This window comes from Trichosurus vulpecula, chromosome 7, assembly GCF_011100635.1.
Source record: "Trichosurus vulpecula isolate mTriVul1 chromosome 7, mTriVul1.pri, whole genome shotgun sequence".
NCBI classification, from domain to species: Eukaryota; Metazoa; Chordata; class Mammalia; order Diprotodontia; family Phalangeridae; genus Trichosurus; species Trichosurus vulpecula.
In genome coordinates this window covers 158,637,306-158,654,828 of record NC_050579.1, presented here as the reverse complement: position 1 = coordinate 158,654,828, position 17,523 = coordinate 158,637,306, and the positions used below count along the sequence as shown (strand labels likewise).

General features: G+C 39.4%; 1 protein-coding gene across 2 annotated transcripts in view; it reads left to right on the top strand.

The window, feature by feature from the left end:
- AFG1L (AFG1 like ATPase) overlaps positions 1–4,996 on the top strand; it is a 180,272-nt gene extending 175,276 nt beyond the window's left edge. For both annotated transcript variants that reach the window (XM_036769186.1, XM_036769187.1), the window contains 2 exons: positions 2,257–2,370; positions 4,382–4,996. In XM_036769186.1, coding sequence (XP_036625081.1) covers positions 2,257–2,370; positions 4,382–4,510 — 243 coding nt within the window. In that variant the 3' untranslated portion in view covers positions 4,511–4,996. The remainder of the gene's footprint in view (positions 1–2,256; positions 2,371–4,381) is intronic.
- Positions 4,997–17,523: the final 12,527 nt, after the last annotated feature.

Genomic DNA, 17,523 nt, shown 5'->3' with positions numbered 1-17,523 from the left:
AGGGGTATTTAAGTCAGGGACTTAGCCCAGTATGATGTTAACAATCCTCTTCTTTAGTTCACTTAGTTTCCAGTAAGCAGAACCATTACATTAGACTACTCCTACAACCAGTAGATTTAAGACTCAGGAGATAGGGTCAGGGTAACAAATCCAGGGAAGCTCCTTTACTAGAAGGGATCTTAGGGTTCTATCTTTATCTCTAAAAGTGAGCTGTTGCTATTTTCTGGGGCCTTTTTTCCTACAAAGTTTAGAGCCCAGAGGTTTTGACTTGCATATTCATATTGGAGGATGGGGGTAGAAAATAAAACAGATCCTATAGTGCAAAACAGGATATGGGCCTGCTAACTACCAAACACCTGAAAGTATCAAGCTGAGGCTTTTCCTACTATCACTCACAAGAGAAGATTTTAACCAGGAAAGTCGTTTGTGAAGTAGCTTCCCAAAGGCCTCTTTAATAATTTAAATAATGACCCTCCCTGCCAAAAAATTCTGTTAGGAGTATAATACCCCCTGTGGGGTTTCTTCCTCAATTTGTCCTTATACTCAAGGATTGGGTCCCCAGAGGGCAACTGCTACCTTGTGTTTTAGGGGAAATCCTGCAGGCTTATATTCAATACTACAACTCAGAAGCCCCCATTGGTATACTTTACATTAGCCTTCAGTCATCATGCACAATTAGCTCTTAGCAAAGGTATTTAGTAAGAGCAATTGCTAAAAAACGTTCCTTTTATAAACCTGGGTCAAACTATCTCCCAAATATCCATTGGGAAGAGTGGGCTCAAATTTGGATTACAGAGGTACTGAGGCATATGTATAAGATTCCTGTGTGGCAAATGCAGTTCTTAGCTGCTGATCCTGCAGAGTATTAAAATGTGTGAAAACACATCAGTTTTGAATCGCTTCTACTTTTACCAGTACTTTTACCCAGTACTTTCCACTCTTAACCATCCACTGTAGTCATGGTTGAAGGAAATAAGACTAGAGATAATAAAACTCAGTAAAAAAAAAAAGTGTATGCTTCTGGAGAGCTATGGAGATCAACAATACATACTTAGAGTGAGAATGTTGTTTAACCGTTATATTTTCATGTTTCAGATAAGTGATACCTTAGAGAAGATTCCTCCTAGTCCATACTGCTCCCCACACCTTCTTCCTTCCCACTTTTTAATTAAAAGAGGAAAAAGATTTATCTTGCAGGAAGATTGAAAATTGGTCCACTCCCCTAATATTTGTCTTCATTAAACTATGCACCATGCCAAGAGAGTTTAGAGTATCTTAAGTGACAGATTATCTCCATTCATAAACTGAAGACTTACCGTAACACTATTGAGCCATAAAACCCAATATGGTCCCAGAATGCAGTCATGGAAAATGATTCGCTTTTGGAAGTGGGTCATTATTGTGGTTCCCATTCCCATTGGATTGTGATGCTGCTCAGATACGTCGGATGAGATGAAAAACCCGTTTGGATACCATTTGTTCAATGTCAATACCACATGTAAAAGTACTCATCTATCTTTTCAGATAGTTTTGATGCAGGGTATATTTTTTTTCCTGGTTTTCTCTCATGTCTTGTAACTGTTGAATGAATAGGTATTTAAGTAATTCTGTTACCTCATTGATGCTGTATAAATGGGATGGAACTGGACCTGGGAGTTCATTGTTAGAGGGAGCTCTCGATGAGGAACTTCCTTTATCATTGCAGGTTAGCACCTTCTCTACAGTCTTACAGAGGTGGCCATATGAATTTGAATTTTAAAAAATTAGAGTATTTAAAACAACAAAAAAAAAGCATGTCATATGTGAGCTAATGCATAAAAAAATTAATGAAAGATATAAAACTGTACCCTATGTATGATTACATATGCGCACTCAAATATTTATGTAATCAGGAAATAGTATAAATCTCAGTCTTTTTTTTAAAGGATGCACTAGGAATATCTTGATGGAAATAAAGATATAGTATATAAATGCAGTGACTATGTGTTAACCGAAGCCAGTTGACTTGTGCAACACAGAAGTAGCCATTTGAATGGCTTCAAGGAATTTGATGTCTGCCCAGTTCCAGGAATGCATGTGTTTACCCTTCAAGTAACAAAAATTATTAGGAAATTAGCTTGATACATAAGAGAAGTAAATATCTAGATGACTAGGATGGCAGAAGTGGATGTCTTCCATTGTCCAAAAGATGTGTCCTTTCCTTCTCTATGTGAGATCAAAGAAATGGTATTGCTTCCTCATTTTCTACTCTTTCAGGTACGTATCATTTGTTCCGCATCCACTCCTCTATCAAGCCTATTTTTGTATCAACATCATGACAGTGAGTTGGAGCATAGCAGAACATTGATGGATGATTTGGGGCTGAGCCAGGTAGGCGATATTAACATAATCTCCTTTTATCATAAAACAGCTTAATTGGTTTTGGTCTGATATCATGGCAACACGTTAAGAGAAGGAATGCAGTGCACATTTAACTCTTGGTTTACTGCTTTCTTCTAAGACCATTGACAGTAACTACTCTCTGTGTATTTATATGGCGCCCATCACCACTGGAGCTAGCTAGACACTTTGACAAGCTAAATGTGCTAGAAAGTGGGGGTGATGATAGCCCGGTAACATATGTAAAGCCCTTTGAGAAGCTCCAAGTATATAAACGCAAGTTGTTATTATTAAGAATCACAGGACACAGGCCAGGCCTCCATGAGTGTTAGCCCATTTATTCAGGGCCTTAGCTTAATAAGAGCTCCAAGGATTCATATGAAACTGGGCTAAAGCCAATTCAGAAAGATGTCACAGTATTTCTTTTTACCAAAAGAGATGTCACAGGGTTTTTCACCAGTATAAAAGGCCAAACATTAATCATTGGCCGGCTTTGTCAGAAGCTTTGTCTCCTAACCCCACACATTCACCTCTTAACAAGGGTGTATTCAGGGCTTGGGAGAATCAGGTCAATTACGCTTGACAAAATGAAATCATCTTTTCAATAGTCACTTGAATCCACTTGTGGAAATGTCTGACTGTGTTATAGACCTATGTACTATGGACATGAACATGAACATAAAATGAAGTGATTTTTGTAAAAGCCGTACCGAGATATTAGCACTGATGGTTGTTGTCTTGGTTTTTTTTACATTTTCAAGAGAACATTTCAAACAATATATTTCTGTGGTTTGAATGTATTATAAATCATTAGAGTTTTAGTTTCTTATTGCAGACTTCAGTTCAAATGGGATAGGCCCTCAGATCTCATCTTTTTTGAGATAGGAAGAGATTAGAAAGTGTGACTTCAGTGACATAGGTTAGAAATGGGTTGTCATTAAGGTTCTGTTGCAAACCAATGACTTGTCTGTGTTAGATGAACTCCAACCAGCATTTCTACCCCCACCCCCAATTTGGAAAACCCCAAGCTTCCATTATTTCCTAAGGATAAGAAGGTTTAAAGAGGTTTCACCATTAATTAGCACAGAATTAATATCGGGATACATGAATTAGATTTAGTATCTGATAAAGAATAGTATGCAAGCCAAGTACCGGCACCCCCTACAATGCAGCAACCAGTGGCCTAGGACAAGAAGATGAGACCCCTCAACTCTGACACCTCAGAAATTACCCCGGGGTCTCCAGCAGTCACAGCTCACTTTAACCCCTTGTAGAAAAACTATACCAGATGCCCCAGCCATCCAGGACAGGAGGCAGCTGCAGCCTTTCTGGACCAAGGAAGAGCCAGTGAGCAGCAGGTGCAGTGAAAAGAAAGCTAGATTTGGAGTCAGAGGGCCTGGGTTCAGATCCCACCCTGCAGCTTACTCCCTGCATGACACTTTGGACGAGTCATTTCATCCCAATCAGACTCAGTTTCTTTATCTGTGAAATGAGGAGGTTGGGACAGGAGGCTTCTTCAGTTCCATTCTAGCTCCAAATTAATAATCCCATCATCAAGAGTCCTTAAACCGCAAATGGAATTGTTCCTCCTCAGTGTGACAAAATGAAAATGTTTTGCTTTAAGTGCCTCAAGAGTGTATCGGAGTTCCCATGGGTGCTCTAGCCTTTCCTAATTCACTATGGCAGTAATGGTTTTCCATGTTGCCATCACATATTACTTTGCACACATTTATTGCCTAAAGTTTCCTTTTGGGAGATTTTTCGGGGAAATTCCATTTGAACTAATAATTTTGTGTCCTGGCTTCAATCAAAGGCCAGAAACCATTTTTAAAAACATTTGCCTTGCTACTTTCTTTTCTTGGTAGTTTGTTCTGGATATTATCACATGATGTGAACTATTTTAAGATGGAAGTGATACCCTTGAAATAAATTATCTAATAAAAATGCCCTTTACGTACTTGTCACAAGTTGTGAGGTTTGGGCTTTGTTTTCTCCAATCTAGGATTCAGCTGAAACACTTTCCATGTTTACTGGGGAAGAGGAAATCTTTGCATTTCATCGCACAATGTCCCGACTCACAGAAATGCAAACTGAGCAGTACTGGAATGAGGGTGACCGGAGCAAGAAGTGATTCTCACTTACAAATGACCAGAACTCAGGGCAGACATGGGTGCATCGGAGAGAAAGCCTTATTATGGAGAATGACCTAATTGGTTTTTCACTAATGATTGATTTGTTATGCACTTTATCCTCTGGACCATTGATCCTCCATCTCAGACTCCTATCAAAAAATTCACAGATTCATAAGTTATAGCTATTTTTACAGCTTCATATTTTTAATATTTATTTTGACTTTTGTTCCATCAAAAAAAATTAAAATCAGTGCTCTTGATAGTTATTAATAACAGACTATACATAAAGCTATATGAATGTGATTTGGCTCCTGCTCCATGCTGGCGATATTGATAAGAATATGTCTTTAGTGAAAGAAAAAGCCACTTACAAAAGTAGAAGTCTTCATACAAAATTCAGTCAGTTGGAGGCAATAAAATCCTGAGTTTATGTATGCATATTATAACATACTTGAATTGTAATAAACTTGTAATTACCTTTTAAACTTTCCAATTCTCTTATTGATTCTCTTCAAAACTTTCAGGTTCTCTTGTTGAGTGTCAGTTACTCAGATACGGATCCCGCTTCAGTGGTGAAAACAAAATCATGTGGAGAATGTGGTCCTGCAAATACAAAGAGAAGGAAAGGAAAATCTCTTCCTTTTTTCTCTTTTGCTAAAGACCCAAACAGTCCAATAAATAGGAAAGAACAATTGATGCACATTCATTGAGGTCCTGCTATTACTTTTATTTTGAATGACTTCTTAGCCTGTGTAACACCCTCTGCCAGTCCAGGATATCAAGGAATAATAAGAGACCCCCACACTCTTCATGTAACTCTAGGACTGATTGATGATATGCAAACTGGTCTACGGTAAACACAAGAGGATGCGTGAGGATAAGCATGGCCACACTGACACCTTCTTCTCAATGTTGGTTGTGGCTAGAAATGAGTATTTAATGGTGCTTGGGCCTGGCCCTTTATACTCAGAAAGGTAAAGGGAGCCAAGCCTTGCATGAGCGTTCCCACCCCAGGCACCTTTAGATATACCAACCACGAGTAGGCCGAATCGAGATAAACACTGTAATGGGTAGAATTCCTTTGGTGTCCAGGGCTGGATTTAGGGGACTCATTATACAAACCAGTTCTGTCTTCATGTCTCCTCTCCGCTAACCAGCCTGCATTGCTTTTCTTATAGCTATGCCCATTACCCCTGAGACCACTGAATCAGAACCTCCAATACGAAGAGTGATATTCACAAACACCAGTAGAATTCAAGTACTCTATCACTTAACCACCAAGCGCTAAAAATTAAAGAATCCTGGAGCCTATAGGGATAGCAGATGATTACAGTTGACAGTAGAAGTATAAACATGGATCTAAATTAATTCATTACTTAATCAAAGAGTCTCAGAAGTGGAAGGGACCTGGATGAGACGTCATCCAGTTCAAACCTCCTCTCATTTTATAGATGAGGAGGCTGAGACCCAGTGAATTTAACTAAGGTCACTCAGCTGGAGGCAACACCAGGGTTACAACGTAAGCACCAGCTTTCTTAATTTGGGTGTTTTCCACCATGTCTTGTCACCTCTCTATCGTTCTTCCCTGGTGCAGACTTCAGTCCACTCATGTGAGATAACCAAATGTACAGGGGCATAGACGCGTATCTGAGAATAGAAGAAAAATTTCAATTTGGGCTCGACTCCCTTTACCTTCCTGAGTTAAATTTTTAAAAATGTTTTTATTCAGATGAAAAAAATAGTGAGTTAAAAACAAATTCTGCTAATTAAAGTCTCACTATTCAACAGAGTGAGTTTTTTAAACTACTAGTTTTTTTCTTATTAAATTAAATTTTAATCTCGAGATTAATTTTGTTCTTCACTTTTTTCAGACCTGGGTTCAACTGTCCTAATATTGCCCTTTCTCAAATAGGTTTTCTCTCTTCATTGTATCTGATAGCTATCAGCCATTTTTTAAAGTGGAACCTTAAATGCATAGATGTCTAAATACATTTTTGGTTCCTAAATTTAGAACTTGGTCGAACCTCAGAGGTTATGCAATCCAACACCCTCATTTTACAGCTTAGGATACTAGGCTTAAAAGCATTGACTTGCTTATGGCAAGCTCTGATGCTTACACTGTGTCAGAAATATCTTCCTACCTCCAAGTCCAGCATGGTATCCACTGTGCTACTTAGCTGCCTCTCAAAAATATCAGGGGTTATCAGAAGTAGGATGGTGATGGTAGGAACTGCATATTATAAATGTACACATATCCTCTGGATCAAATAGGCTCTTATGAGATGACTTGGGGACCTAACCACTATTTGTAATACTGTTTCTATGGGCAAATACATTCCCAGTCACAATACTCCGTTATCTCATCAATGTGGATTCTCCTTTCCAACAGTGTGAGTTGCCATCCCTCAATGCCCGCTGATCATCTTGTGTGACTCTCCTCCATATTCTCCATAAACTCACCACAAAAGGTCCACCCTACATGCCAGGGGACTTCCATGAGTTTTCTTGACATTGTGGGTGGGGATACTATCATAACACACAAGCTGTCCACTGATTAGCCCTCACTCTTGCTATGTGACAATCCCATCTTGTTCTCCCTTTGGATATATCCTTTACCTCACTCTGCAAGATTTCTCTTTGGTACTGTGTCCCAGGCTCTCCATCATCCTTTGGGTGATTAACTTCAATTCTTTGAAGAGCGTGGTAGTATGTGACTTGAAAAAAAGCTTAAAGTCATTTAAAAAAATTACACATTTCTCAAGAGCATTGAGACTTCCTAACAGTTCTACAGACCTGGTTCACTGTCCTTTGTCTGTCCAAGATGAATGTCTCAATAGACCAGTTCTATAGATTGTCTATCCAATGGCATATTACTGACTAAACAGTGGAAATTCTTCATCCACTTGTTTTTTTCCTGTGTGAATAAATTAGGCCAAATTCTTTTGAAGTAGAGAAGTGCATAAGATAGTGGCTATAGTACTGGTCTGTTATGCTATTGGCCCACATTGAGCTTGTATGTCACTGGAATCCTCAGGTCCCTTTTAATTAAGCAGCTATCTAACCATGCCTTCCCCATCTTGTGTTTACGAAACTGATGTTTTGAACTCAATGTTGGGCTTTATATCTCTCCACATGAAATTTCATCTCAATGGTCAGCCCCATTCTCAAGCCTGTTAAGATTCTTTTGGACCCTGACTTATCCAACATAGTGGCTAGTCCTCCTTATTTTGTGTCATTTACATTCATGTATGATATGTGTATGCCATCTCATCCTTTACCCAAGTCAATGATAAAAATGTTAAATAATGAATAGGCAAGGACAGATCCGCTAGAGACTCTCTCACAAGTTAACATCTGAGTTAGGGCTTATTCTAGACCCCCTAATAATTGCCTGTGGGACCACTTCTGACTGGCAAGCCATGCCAATATATAAAGTACTGAAAAAGAAAACCCTGAGTAATCTATTCGCTGTACCTGTGGCATTCTTTAGAGTCTAGAAACTGATTCAGGAGATGGAATTAAATAAAAAATTCAGACCATTTATAAACAATGGCACATTTGCTCTTTGTTGGGCCATGAGGCATATTATAAACTAATGGCCACTTGTTCTAGAGATGAGTTCCTCTGAGAAAATTACTCAGAGTCCAGTCAAGTCCATAAGAGCAAACTCCCAGTTCTTTGATAACAGCTCAAAAGTCAGCCATTTAAATTTAAAAAGGATGCTTGATGGAATTCTTTCTGTGTCAGGGGCTACCCTGTTTCTTCACCTATCCCCTCTCCTTCCTCTGGCTAGACTAATCTAGCCAGACTACACCTTACACTTTATTCCTTTTATAAAAAATAAATTTACATTAAAATATTTGGTTTTTTATATCATTAGAATTTCTCCCAGCACCCCTCTCCCTTCTTCTCCCAGAGAGCGTTTCCATAAAATAAATAATATTGTGAGAACTTTTAAGAGAATTTTAAAAGTTAAGGGGAAAAAAGAAAATCAGTGAAAACAATGAATACATTTTTAAAAGTATAAAGATATATACAACACACCATACTGGACCTCCCACCTCTACAGAAGGGTGAGGTGAGGACACCAAATATTTTCTAGAATATTTCAAAGAATAGAAGGTCAAGGTTTCAGCAGCTTACAGTTTGTGGACTCTGATCTTTTTTTTTTTAAACTGAGACATTCAGCCTTTTCTATTCCTGTTTTCCACAGCCTTTCAAAGCTCATAGAATCACAGAATCTCAGAGGTTGAAGGGACCTCAGAGATCATCTAAATAAAAATCCTATCTACAGCATGCCCCACAGGAGATCTCCAATTAAAGACCTCCAATAGGGGGCCACTTTACTTCCTGAGGTAGCCCATTACTTTAGACAATTCTAATTATTAGGAAGCTGACACTCTCATCTACAATAAAAAGCATTGTTTCAATGGTTTCATCTGTCTTTCTTCCAGAGGTTTAACTTTTTCGGCTAACCCACCATTAGGTTTCTTGGCATTATAGTCTCAATGTCAATCAATCCCTTATTTTACTTTAAAACAAAACTACAAGAATTAATCCTCTTTTGAACTAATAAAATTACATTTTAAGGTGATACTGAACAAGTATTGCTTTTCTCTTTGTAGCCTTTGTATAGTCAGGCTTTAGAAGTCTGCTTAGTTAAAAGTAAAAACAAAATGGAGGACTGCCCTCTTTTTTCTTTGAAGCCCTCCCTTGCAATATGGGCATTTTCAACCTGGTCCAGACATTCCCTTTCTCCTCCCCAAAACAAGACTTACCCTCTAGTCATCACCCTCAGCTCTAGCCCTGTAAGGCCTGCTCCCACTGGTGAGTTCTTTCGGGGCCCTCCATGTTGTGAAGGAGTCCAAGCTGACCGGCTTTTATTCCCCTCCTGGCTCTCCTCCTGACTTCCAGCTTTCCAAACCATGTCCTCCTACTTTCATCGCTTTTCATTTCCTTTTTATGGATGGTCCCTTATTATGTTTTCTAGCATGGTAGCTCAGACGCTTGGTCCTTGGTACCCTCGACGGTTCCCTCCTCGTCACCGAGAGTGGAGGCAGCTCCACCATCCGGAGCTCCAACGATAAGCTCTGACAGCCACACCATCCCGATACTCAGCTTCCCATGACAAATGATCAAATCAACTCCATATCTTCTCCCTGAGTTTATATAATGCAGCCTCTCATAAGAGTCTCCATCTCTCCCGGGATAAAAGGAAAAGACGCTGCTTGTTTGGGACTGTGCCTCCCCAAACATCATGCAGCTCAGTGCTGAGAACCTTCTCTCCACCAGCAAAGGAATTTTCTCTCCCTAGACCTCTCTACATCTGTAACCACAGTTTTTTTTTTTTTTCCTGGAAAACTGGAAATAGATATTTGGAGGTTTGCATCATCTTCTGCTTCCAGCCCTCCTGAGGCCTCTGTAGGCGAACAACAAATAACTAATATGGCTAGCATGTATAGGGTGCTTTATGGTTTGCAAAGCGCTTTACCAATATTATCTTGTTTGATCTTCATAAAAACCCTAAAGGAGGTAGGTGCTATGATTATGCCCATTTTACAGATTAGAAAACCTAAGGAAGATAGAGGTTAAATGACTTTCTCAGTGTCACACAGCTGGAGGCTGGATTTGAACTCGGGTTTTCCTAACTCCTGGCCCAGTAACTCTATCCATAGTGTGATAGCATAGAATATCCTGCAATGAATTTCATTTGAATATGTAAGTCGTGTGCCTGAGTTTCTCTTCTTTTTATGTAGAGATAGATCAATCTCAACCTCTCAGACCCTCTAACCCTTATCATGAATTGCTGTGGCTAAAAAAAAAAAATCACACGATTGCCTTCTGGTCATGAGCATCTCCAAACAACCAGGCTGGTCCTCAAAATGGCAGACAAATAGTCCATTGCCTGGAGCTATGCTCAAAGCTTTCCCATCTTTATAGAAGCTGCTAGCGCTTATCTCCTACAAGGAGCACCTCCAAGAACCCAGGGTCGCCTCCACACTGTGATGAGGAATCAGAAAAGAACTTTATCAATCAATTCAACAACTTCCTACTATATGCCAAGCACTGTGCTAGACACTTGGGCCACAAAGACAAAAAAATGAAACAACTTCTGCTCCCGAGGAGCCTGGTGGGTTTTTTTAAGAGCCATAAATATTGATGTGAAGAAATCAGACACTCTGAATCTTTTTCTGTGAGTCACAGACCCCCTTGGCTGTCTGGAGAAGCCTATGGAACCCTTCTCAGATGATGTTTTTGATGCATACAATACACAAGATTATGAAAGATATATTAAATTATATATGTATATGTATTTGTTATTATAAAATATTTTAAGAACAAGTTTGTGGACCCCAGGCTAAGAACTTCTAGCATAGATTAACCATTGAAAATCATCATTAATGCTAATATTTAAAGAAATTCCACTGTGGGGAGAAAAAAAGGGAAATTCTACTATATAAATAGTGATACTAGGTTATAAGCTCCATGAGGGCAGGGACCATATCTGATTTTTTTATACATCTTCTGCAGTAACTAGCTGAACACATAGACATTACTTAGTAAAGATTTTTTAAATGAGTGAATACATAACCATTTTTTAAAGGCAACAAATGCTCATTTTGCTCCCCTTAGTGAGGAGACCTAGTCAAAGTGTGGTGTACCTAAATATTTTTTAAACTTACCTCCATTGTTTCAAGTGTAAAATTTAAAGCACAGAAATCATGCAGTTGCATTTGGGCCAAATTGATTTTGCTAGTTATATTATTTATAACTAATCATGTTATAAATGTTCAGTGGGAAGATGGATTTAAATAATAGTATGACAGTTGAATCTTTTCAATTTATGTCTACTGTGGTTATCAAACACAAGATTAGATTAATTTAGCCAACTAATCAATCTGATAAGTATAGGGAAGAGACTTGTGATTTCATTGGTATCTGTGTGAGGAAAATCCTTGTACCAAATGCCAGTCAGCGCTTTTCCTCAACTTCGAATCTTAGAGGGTTGCCTAGAACACCCTCTTAAGGTTGAACTTGTCCAAAGTCACATAGCCAGAATGGGTCAGAATGGGAGCTCAAACCCAGGTCTCTGTGGTTTCAAGGGCAGCTGCCTCTCCATTGTGCAACTCTGCCACACCAGTGAGAATGACAGAAATTAACTTGTGAAATATACCTATGCACGAGACACAAAAGACAGTTAAACAACATTTTTAGTTGCATTTTGATCATTAAAACATCAGTCCCTTATGGGACTTCCAATATGCTTTCTTGGGCTGTGAGCCATATTTCCAGTGCATAACTACTCAAACTCACTATTGGATGCCCCTCACTTAGAACAATGAAATCTTTAACAGTTCATCTCAATACCTGGACTCTCTAGAAACGGGTGACATTACTCCGTCACCGAAATGGCAGTATTTATACCTGATAGAGGATCTGTTTTGGAATCATGAAGATCTGAGTTCAAGTCCCATCTCTGACACAAGTCCCTAGGCAAACTATTAACCTTTCGGCCTAAAGAAATTCTCTAAGATCATAAGTTGGAGAGGAGTAGCTGATCTGTGTCTGGGGTTCTCTACACTAGTTAAACTGCAGGTTTAAACCAATGCAAAAAACTAAAAGCTAAAACTCTCCATTACTAGAACTATTCCCCAGTCTGCCTTTAACCCTGTTGGGGATTGGATGTCTCAAAGGAAAAAGGAAACATTTTGGAAGTAATATTTATAATATGCCACTAACTTTAGAATAGTGAATATACATCTTTAGCTGTTTCTTTGAAGCTGAGTTTAGGAATTTTTCTCCAGGCAGGATCAAGACCTGCTTGTCTCATTAGTATAGCTACTTTCTTATTTAGGGTAGAGGCATCTAAGACACCCTATCTGTGGTTGCATTAAAGGGGAGTTTTTTCTTACTTACTTGCTTCTTGCCTAGTGTGGTTGCACAGCCTCTGTCTAGCTTATAAATATAAGGGTGGGAAGAGAAGGAAGTTAGAGCTTCTGCTCCCTATGATGAACTTGTTATAATTATTCAACCAGCAGGTGGCAGCTGGTAACCACTATTCTGGTTCTATTCAATAGGAAAGTTCTGGTGGTGGGTATCCTCGGTGATAATGCATATTCGCCTCGCTAATGGGTGCCAAACTCTTAGGGCTCTTAGAGAATAGATTGCTTTGTATCCCTAAGCTCTACTTCACTGCAGGGAATCACTGACTTGCTATCTAGGGTATGTGAATGGACGGTGGCCTTACCCAAGCCCCTACCTCGGACAAACCCTCCCTCTTCCCTGTGCTTGCTATATTTTAAAGGGTATAAGACCACCTGACCATGCAATTACACAGACACACACTCACAGACACACACACACACACACACACACACACACACACACACCTAGAAACTGTATAGTTCAGGTTGTTTAATGCCTATAACTCCTCCTGGGAGCAGGTAAAGGATCACTCAATAGAGTTCCCAAATGCTATTTAATTTATTTACCCAATAGAGCTGGTCACTAGATGAAGACAAGAAGAATTTAGGCCTTGGTGCTTCTCACAGCAGGAATGTGGAACTTTGGATCTGATGTGAAATGGAACTCCTAAAAGCTGATACTTTTTCTGGATTCTCCATCTTTTTCTTTCCATTCACATCCCTTTTCTCGAATAACTGGGAATTGGGCATGAAGCCCCCACCTAGGCATATATACTTGAGGGTGGGAAGATTTCTGAGCTCTGCCCTGGTCCTCGTTTTCCAATTGGTTGTAATGGAAACCCAGGATAAAAATATTGAAGGGCTTCCAATTCATCCTATACTGCATGTGGTTCATAGCACATGCTTCAAGGCAACATTGACAAAGAGGACCTATTCACACTTGAAAGATGCATTCATCACCATCAGGGGTAAGGACCTCATAATCGTAGATGGCATTCATACTCCCTGTTTAGCAATGTCTTTATCTTCTCCTGGCTCTGGAGAGGCTGAACAAAGGTGGACAGGATGAGAGGGGAAAGCCAGGAGACCTAGAATACTCTAGCCATGGTGACAGGGGGAAAGGCCTGGGATTGGAAAGAGTTTTATGTATTGTCTCCCTGGGGACTACCCTGTAGTTTCAGTAAGAGAGGGCATGTGGAGTCATGCTATTACACTTAGAGGGAGTACATTTTTTTTCCTGTTTCCCTACCAAGTAAGTATGTTTTTATAAAGTGCCTTTTATGGTGGTATTGTAGAAAGTATACTTGGAGTCAGAAGACCTGAGTTCAAATCCCAGCCCTCACGCTATCTATGTGACCCTGAACAAATTTCCATGATTAAGTTTTGGAGCTAATAATATTCTACCTAGATTTGTTCAAAAGAAAGTATTTTGTAAGCTTACTGCAGAAATATGAAACCATTCTTATTATCATGTGCCAGGCATATGAGAAATATAATACAACATGACAAATATTTATTAAGCCCTTTGGTAAGCGCTGGGAGAAATACAAGATTTAGGTAAGGTATGGATTCTGTTCCTCAAGGAGCATACAAACTAATAGATACATCCTAATCCTTAAATCTCTGTAAAGAAGAAAAGACAAACTCGAGACAAATAAAGAACAGCGAACATGAAAGTCTGCTTTCCTGAAACAGAACATTAGACTCAGGGTCAAGTCCTGGTGAGGACCTAGGAGCTTTTTAAAAATTCTATTTTATTTTATTTTTGGTTCTGAATTCTCTTTCACCTACCACCCACTATTCCATCCATTGAGAAGGCAAGAAAAACAAAGTCTGTTATGTGTGTGTGTGCATGTGTATGTGTATGTCTGTGTGTGTGTGTGTGTGTGCACTCAACAAAATGAATTCCCACGTTATCCATATTCAGAAAAGAAAAAGGAAAATATACTTCAACCTGCACTCTGAATCTCTCAATTCTCTATCTGGACATGGACAGCATTCTTCATCATGGTGGATCTAGGTTCGGAGGCCAACTTTGCCACTTGTAAACTGTGTGACCTTGGGCATCATTTGAACTTTCTGAACCTTGGTTTCTTCTACTGGAAAATAAGAAAGTTGTTAAGATGCCTTCCAGTTTTGACATTCTGTGGTAATCTATAACAAATCCACTCCTGAAAGGATGATTAGCCCAGAAGCTGAGTTTTTGCCTAGGTTGGTTTAGCATCAACGTTTTCCCAGAAAGAAGGCACCATCTTGTGGTCAGTTAGATGAACTAACAGAATGAAGTTTGAAGAATGATAGAGGCTGTTGGGGCCGGAAGGGACCTCAGAGCATCCTGTCCCAAACCCTTATGTTTATAGATAGGAAAACAGAGACCCATAGTGATGGAGTGACTTGGCCAAGGTCACAGAGCTAGGACTAGAAGGCATGTCTCAACTCTCATACCAATGCTTTTTTTTTTCATGGCGCAAAGATTATTGCTGAGGTTCATGGTCAAAAGACTGAAATGGACCTTCTGAGATCACTAGTGCTTTTTTCCCTTTCCCCTTACCCACATCAGTGTGCAGGGTAATATCAATGCATGCTGGAGATAATAATATTGTTGTTTGGTCATTTCAGATTCCTTATGACCGTATTTAGGGTTTTCTTGACGAAGATATTGGAGCTGTTAGCCATTTCCTTCTCCAGCTCATTTTACAGGTGAGGAAACTGAAGCAAACAGGATTAAGTGACTTGCCTAGGGTCATGCAGTTAGTGTCAGACCAGATTTGAACTCAGAAAGAGGAGCCTTCCTGACTCCAGATCTGACACCCTATCCACTGCTCCACCTAGCTGCTCTAACTCAAACAAATAAATAAGTAAATGGATGAATAACTGAATGAATGCATAAATTGATAAATGAATAAATGGATGAATAAATATGTATATGCTTTTGTATAAATACATATGTATACATATACGCATATATATGTATACATGTATGTATAGGGATAACATGTACCTGTATAAATACGTATATACATATATGTGCATGTGTGTATATTATGTTAATATGCTAGTGTTAATATATCGTATATTTATCATCTAGTACAGGGCTTAGGGTTTTTATTGAAACATTAGATAATATGTTTTGATTTTCCATTTTAGTGAGAGCTCTGCGGTAGCTCAGCTTCCTTTACTAAAGCATTCATGTAAATTTCTATGCTTGTAGGCAGCTGCATAAATCATCCTGCGGGCCGCATGCAGCCCATGGGCCATGTTTTGGACAGCCCCGATCTAGTATGATGTATATTATATCTTGTATCAGTGTGCCTCCTGGTCACCTCCAATCAAATATTCCATGGGCATCTCAAACTCAACATGTCCAAGGCTGATTTCTTAATCTTCCACCCCAACCAACCCCTCTTCCGTGCTTCCCCATTATTGTCAAGGGTACCATTACCCATCCAGGCAGGCAACTCCTTGCCTACACTGATCTCATATATCCAAAATGTTGTCAAATATTATCATTTTTACCTTCACAGTATCTCCTGTATAAATCTCTTTCTCTCCACCCACACAGCTGCCAACCTAGTTCAGGCACTCAATCATTTTTCCCTTGGACTCTTAAAATAGCCTTTTATTTGGCTTCTCTGATTCCACTCTCTCCCCCCTCCAATCTATCCTCCATTTAGCTGCCAAAATGATTTCCATAAATTCAAGGGTGAGGTCAGTTGATTTCCTGAAACAAATTACCCCCACCCACTTAAAGTAAGAGATAATATGTCCTGATACTTTGATCAGATGAGAATAGGTCTCAATCATCGCATTTTCATTTGGCTCTATCCACCTAATAATTACTAATCTGTGCATACTCTGTGCCCCAGCAATGGCACTACTAGGTCTGTACCTCAAAGAAAGAGGAAAAGGACCCATATTTACAAAAATATTTATAGCGGCTCTTTCTGTGGCATCAAAAAACTAGAAACCAAGGGAGTAGCCATCGATCTGGGAATGGCTGAATAAATAATGGTATATGAATGTAATTGGAACACTATTTGTACTATGAGAAACAGTTAAAGGGGCAGTTTTAGAGCGGCTGGTTCCAGAGGATGGATGAGAAAGAATGCTACTTCTCTTTGACAGAGAGCTGAGAAACTGAGGGTATAGATACAGAGGTGAGGAACCTGTGGCCTCGAGGCCACGTGCGGCCTTCTAGGTCCTTGGGTTTGGCCTTTTGATTGAGTCTAAGTTTTACAGAACAAATCCTTTTATTAAGGGGATTTGTTCTGTGAAGTTTGGATTCAGTCAAAGGGCCACATTTGAGGACCTAGAGGGCCACATGTGGCCTCAAGGCCACAGGTTCCTCATCCCTGCTGGAATGAAATATATTTTTTGTACTCAACAAACATGGGAATTCATTTTCCTTAACTCTGCATAATTGTTACAAGGATTTTATTTTCTTTTTTTCCTCAATAGCAGAAAGGGGTGGGTTTGTTAATTGGAAAAAAATTAAATATATCTTAAAAATAAGAAGTAATAATAGGCTTTAAACTAAGTTCAAAGCAGCACTTGGAATGACCCTACACAGGAATCCTGTTTGGATAGACCAAGGAACCTTGGTTCTGCACTAGGGGTTGTCTATCAATTATCAAGTGAGTTAAAAACTGAAATTATCTGAGAGCAAACATGGCATTCCAGTAAAACTCCTGAGGAGGACATGGTTGGGAAAGAAGAGGACTTAGCTCCATCCACAGTCTAGGTCCCTCTCCCACTTTTTTGACTGGAGGACTTTAAAAACTTTGAAGAGTATGGAAGATTTAGAACTTCCATCTTCCCATTGGCATACTAGCAGTATCCCCAAATCAGCCAACAGCAATAGCTGCATTGGGAACCAAGGACAGACCAGACACAGATCCATGGCTTCTTGAGGACTCCATCAAAGGGAAAAGGGACTCCTAGCAACCAGAAACTTTAAGTTTTGCCACAAGAGCTTGTAATGGCAAGCAAAGTGGGATTTTTCAGCACTAAGGCAATCAGGTGCCTTTGACTGAGTCTTGCCTTTGTTTGAATCAGGAGTCTTTGATTGAATCAAGAGTCCCTGAATT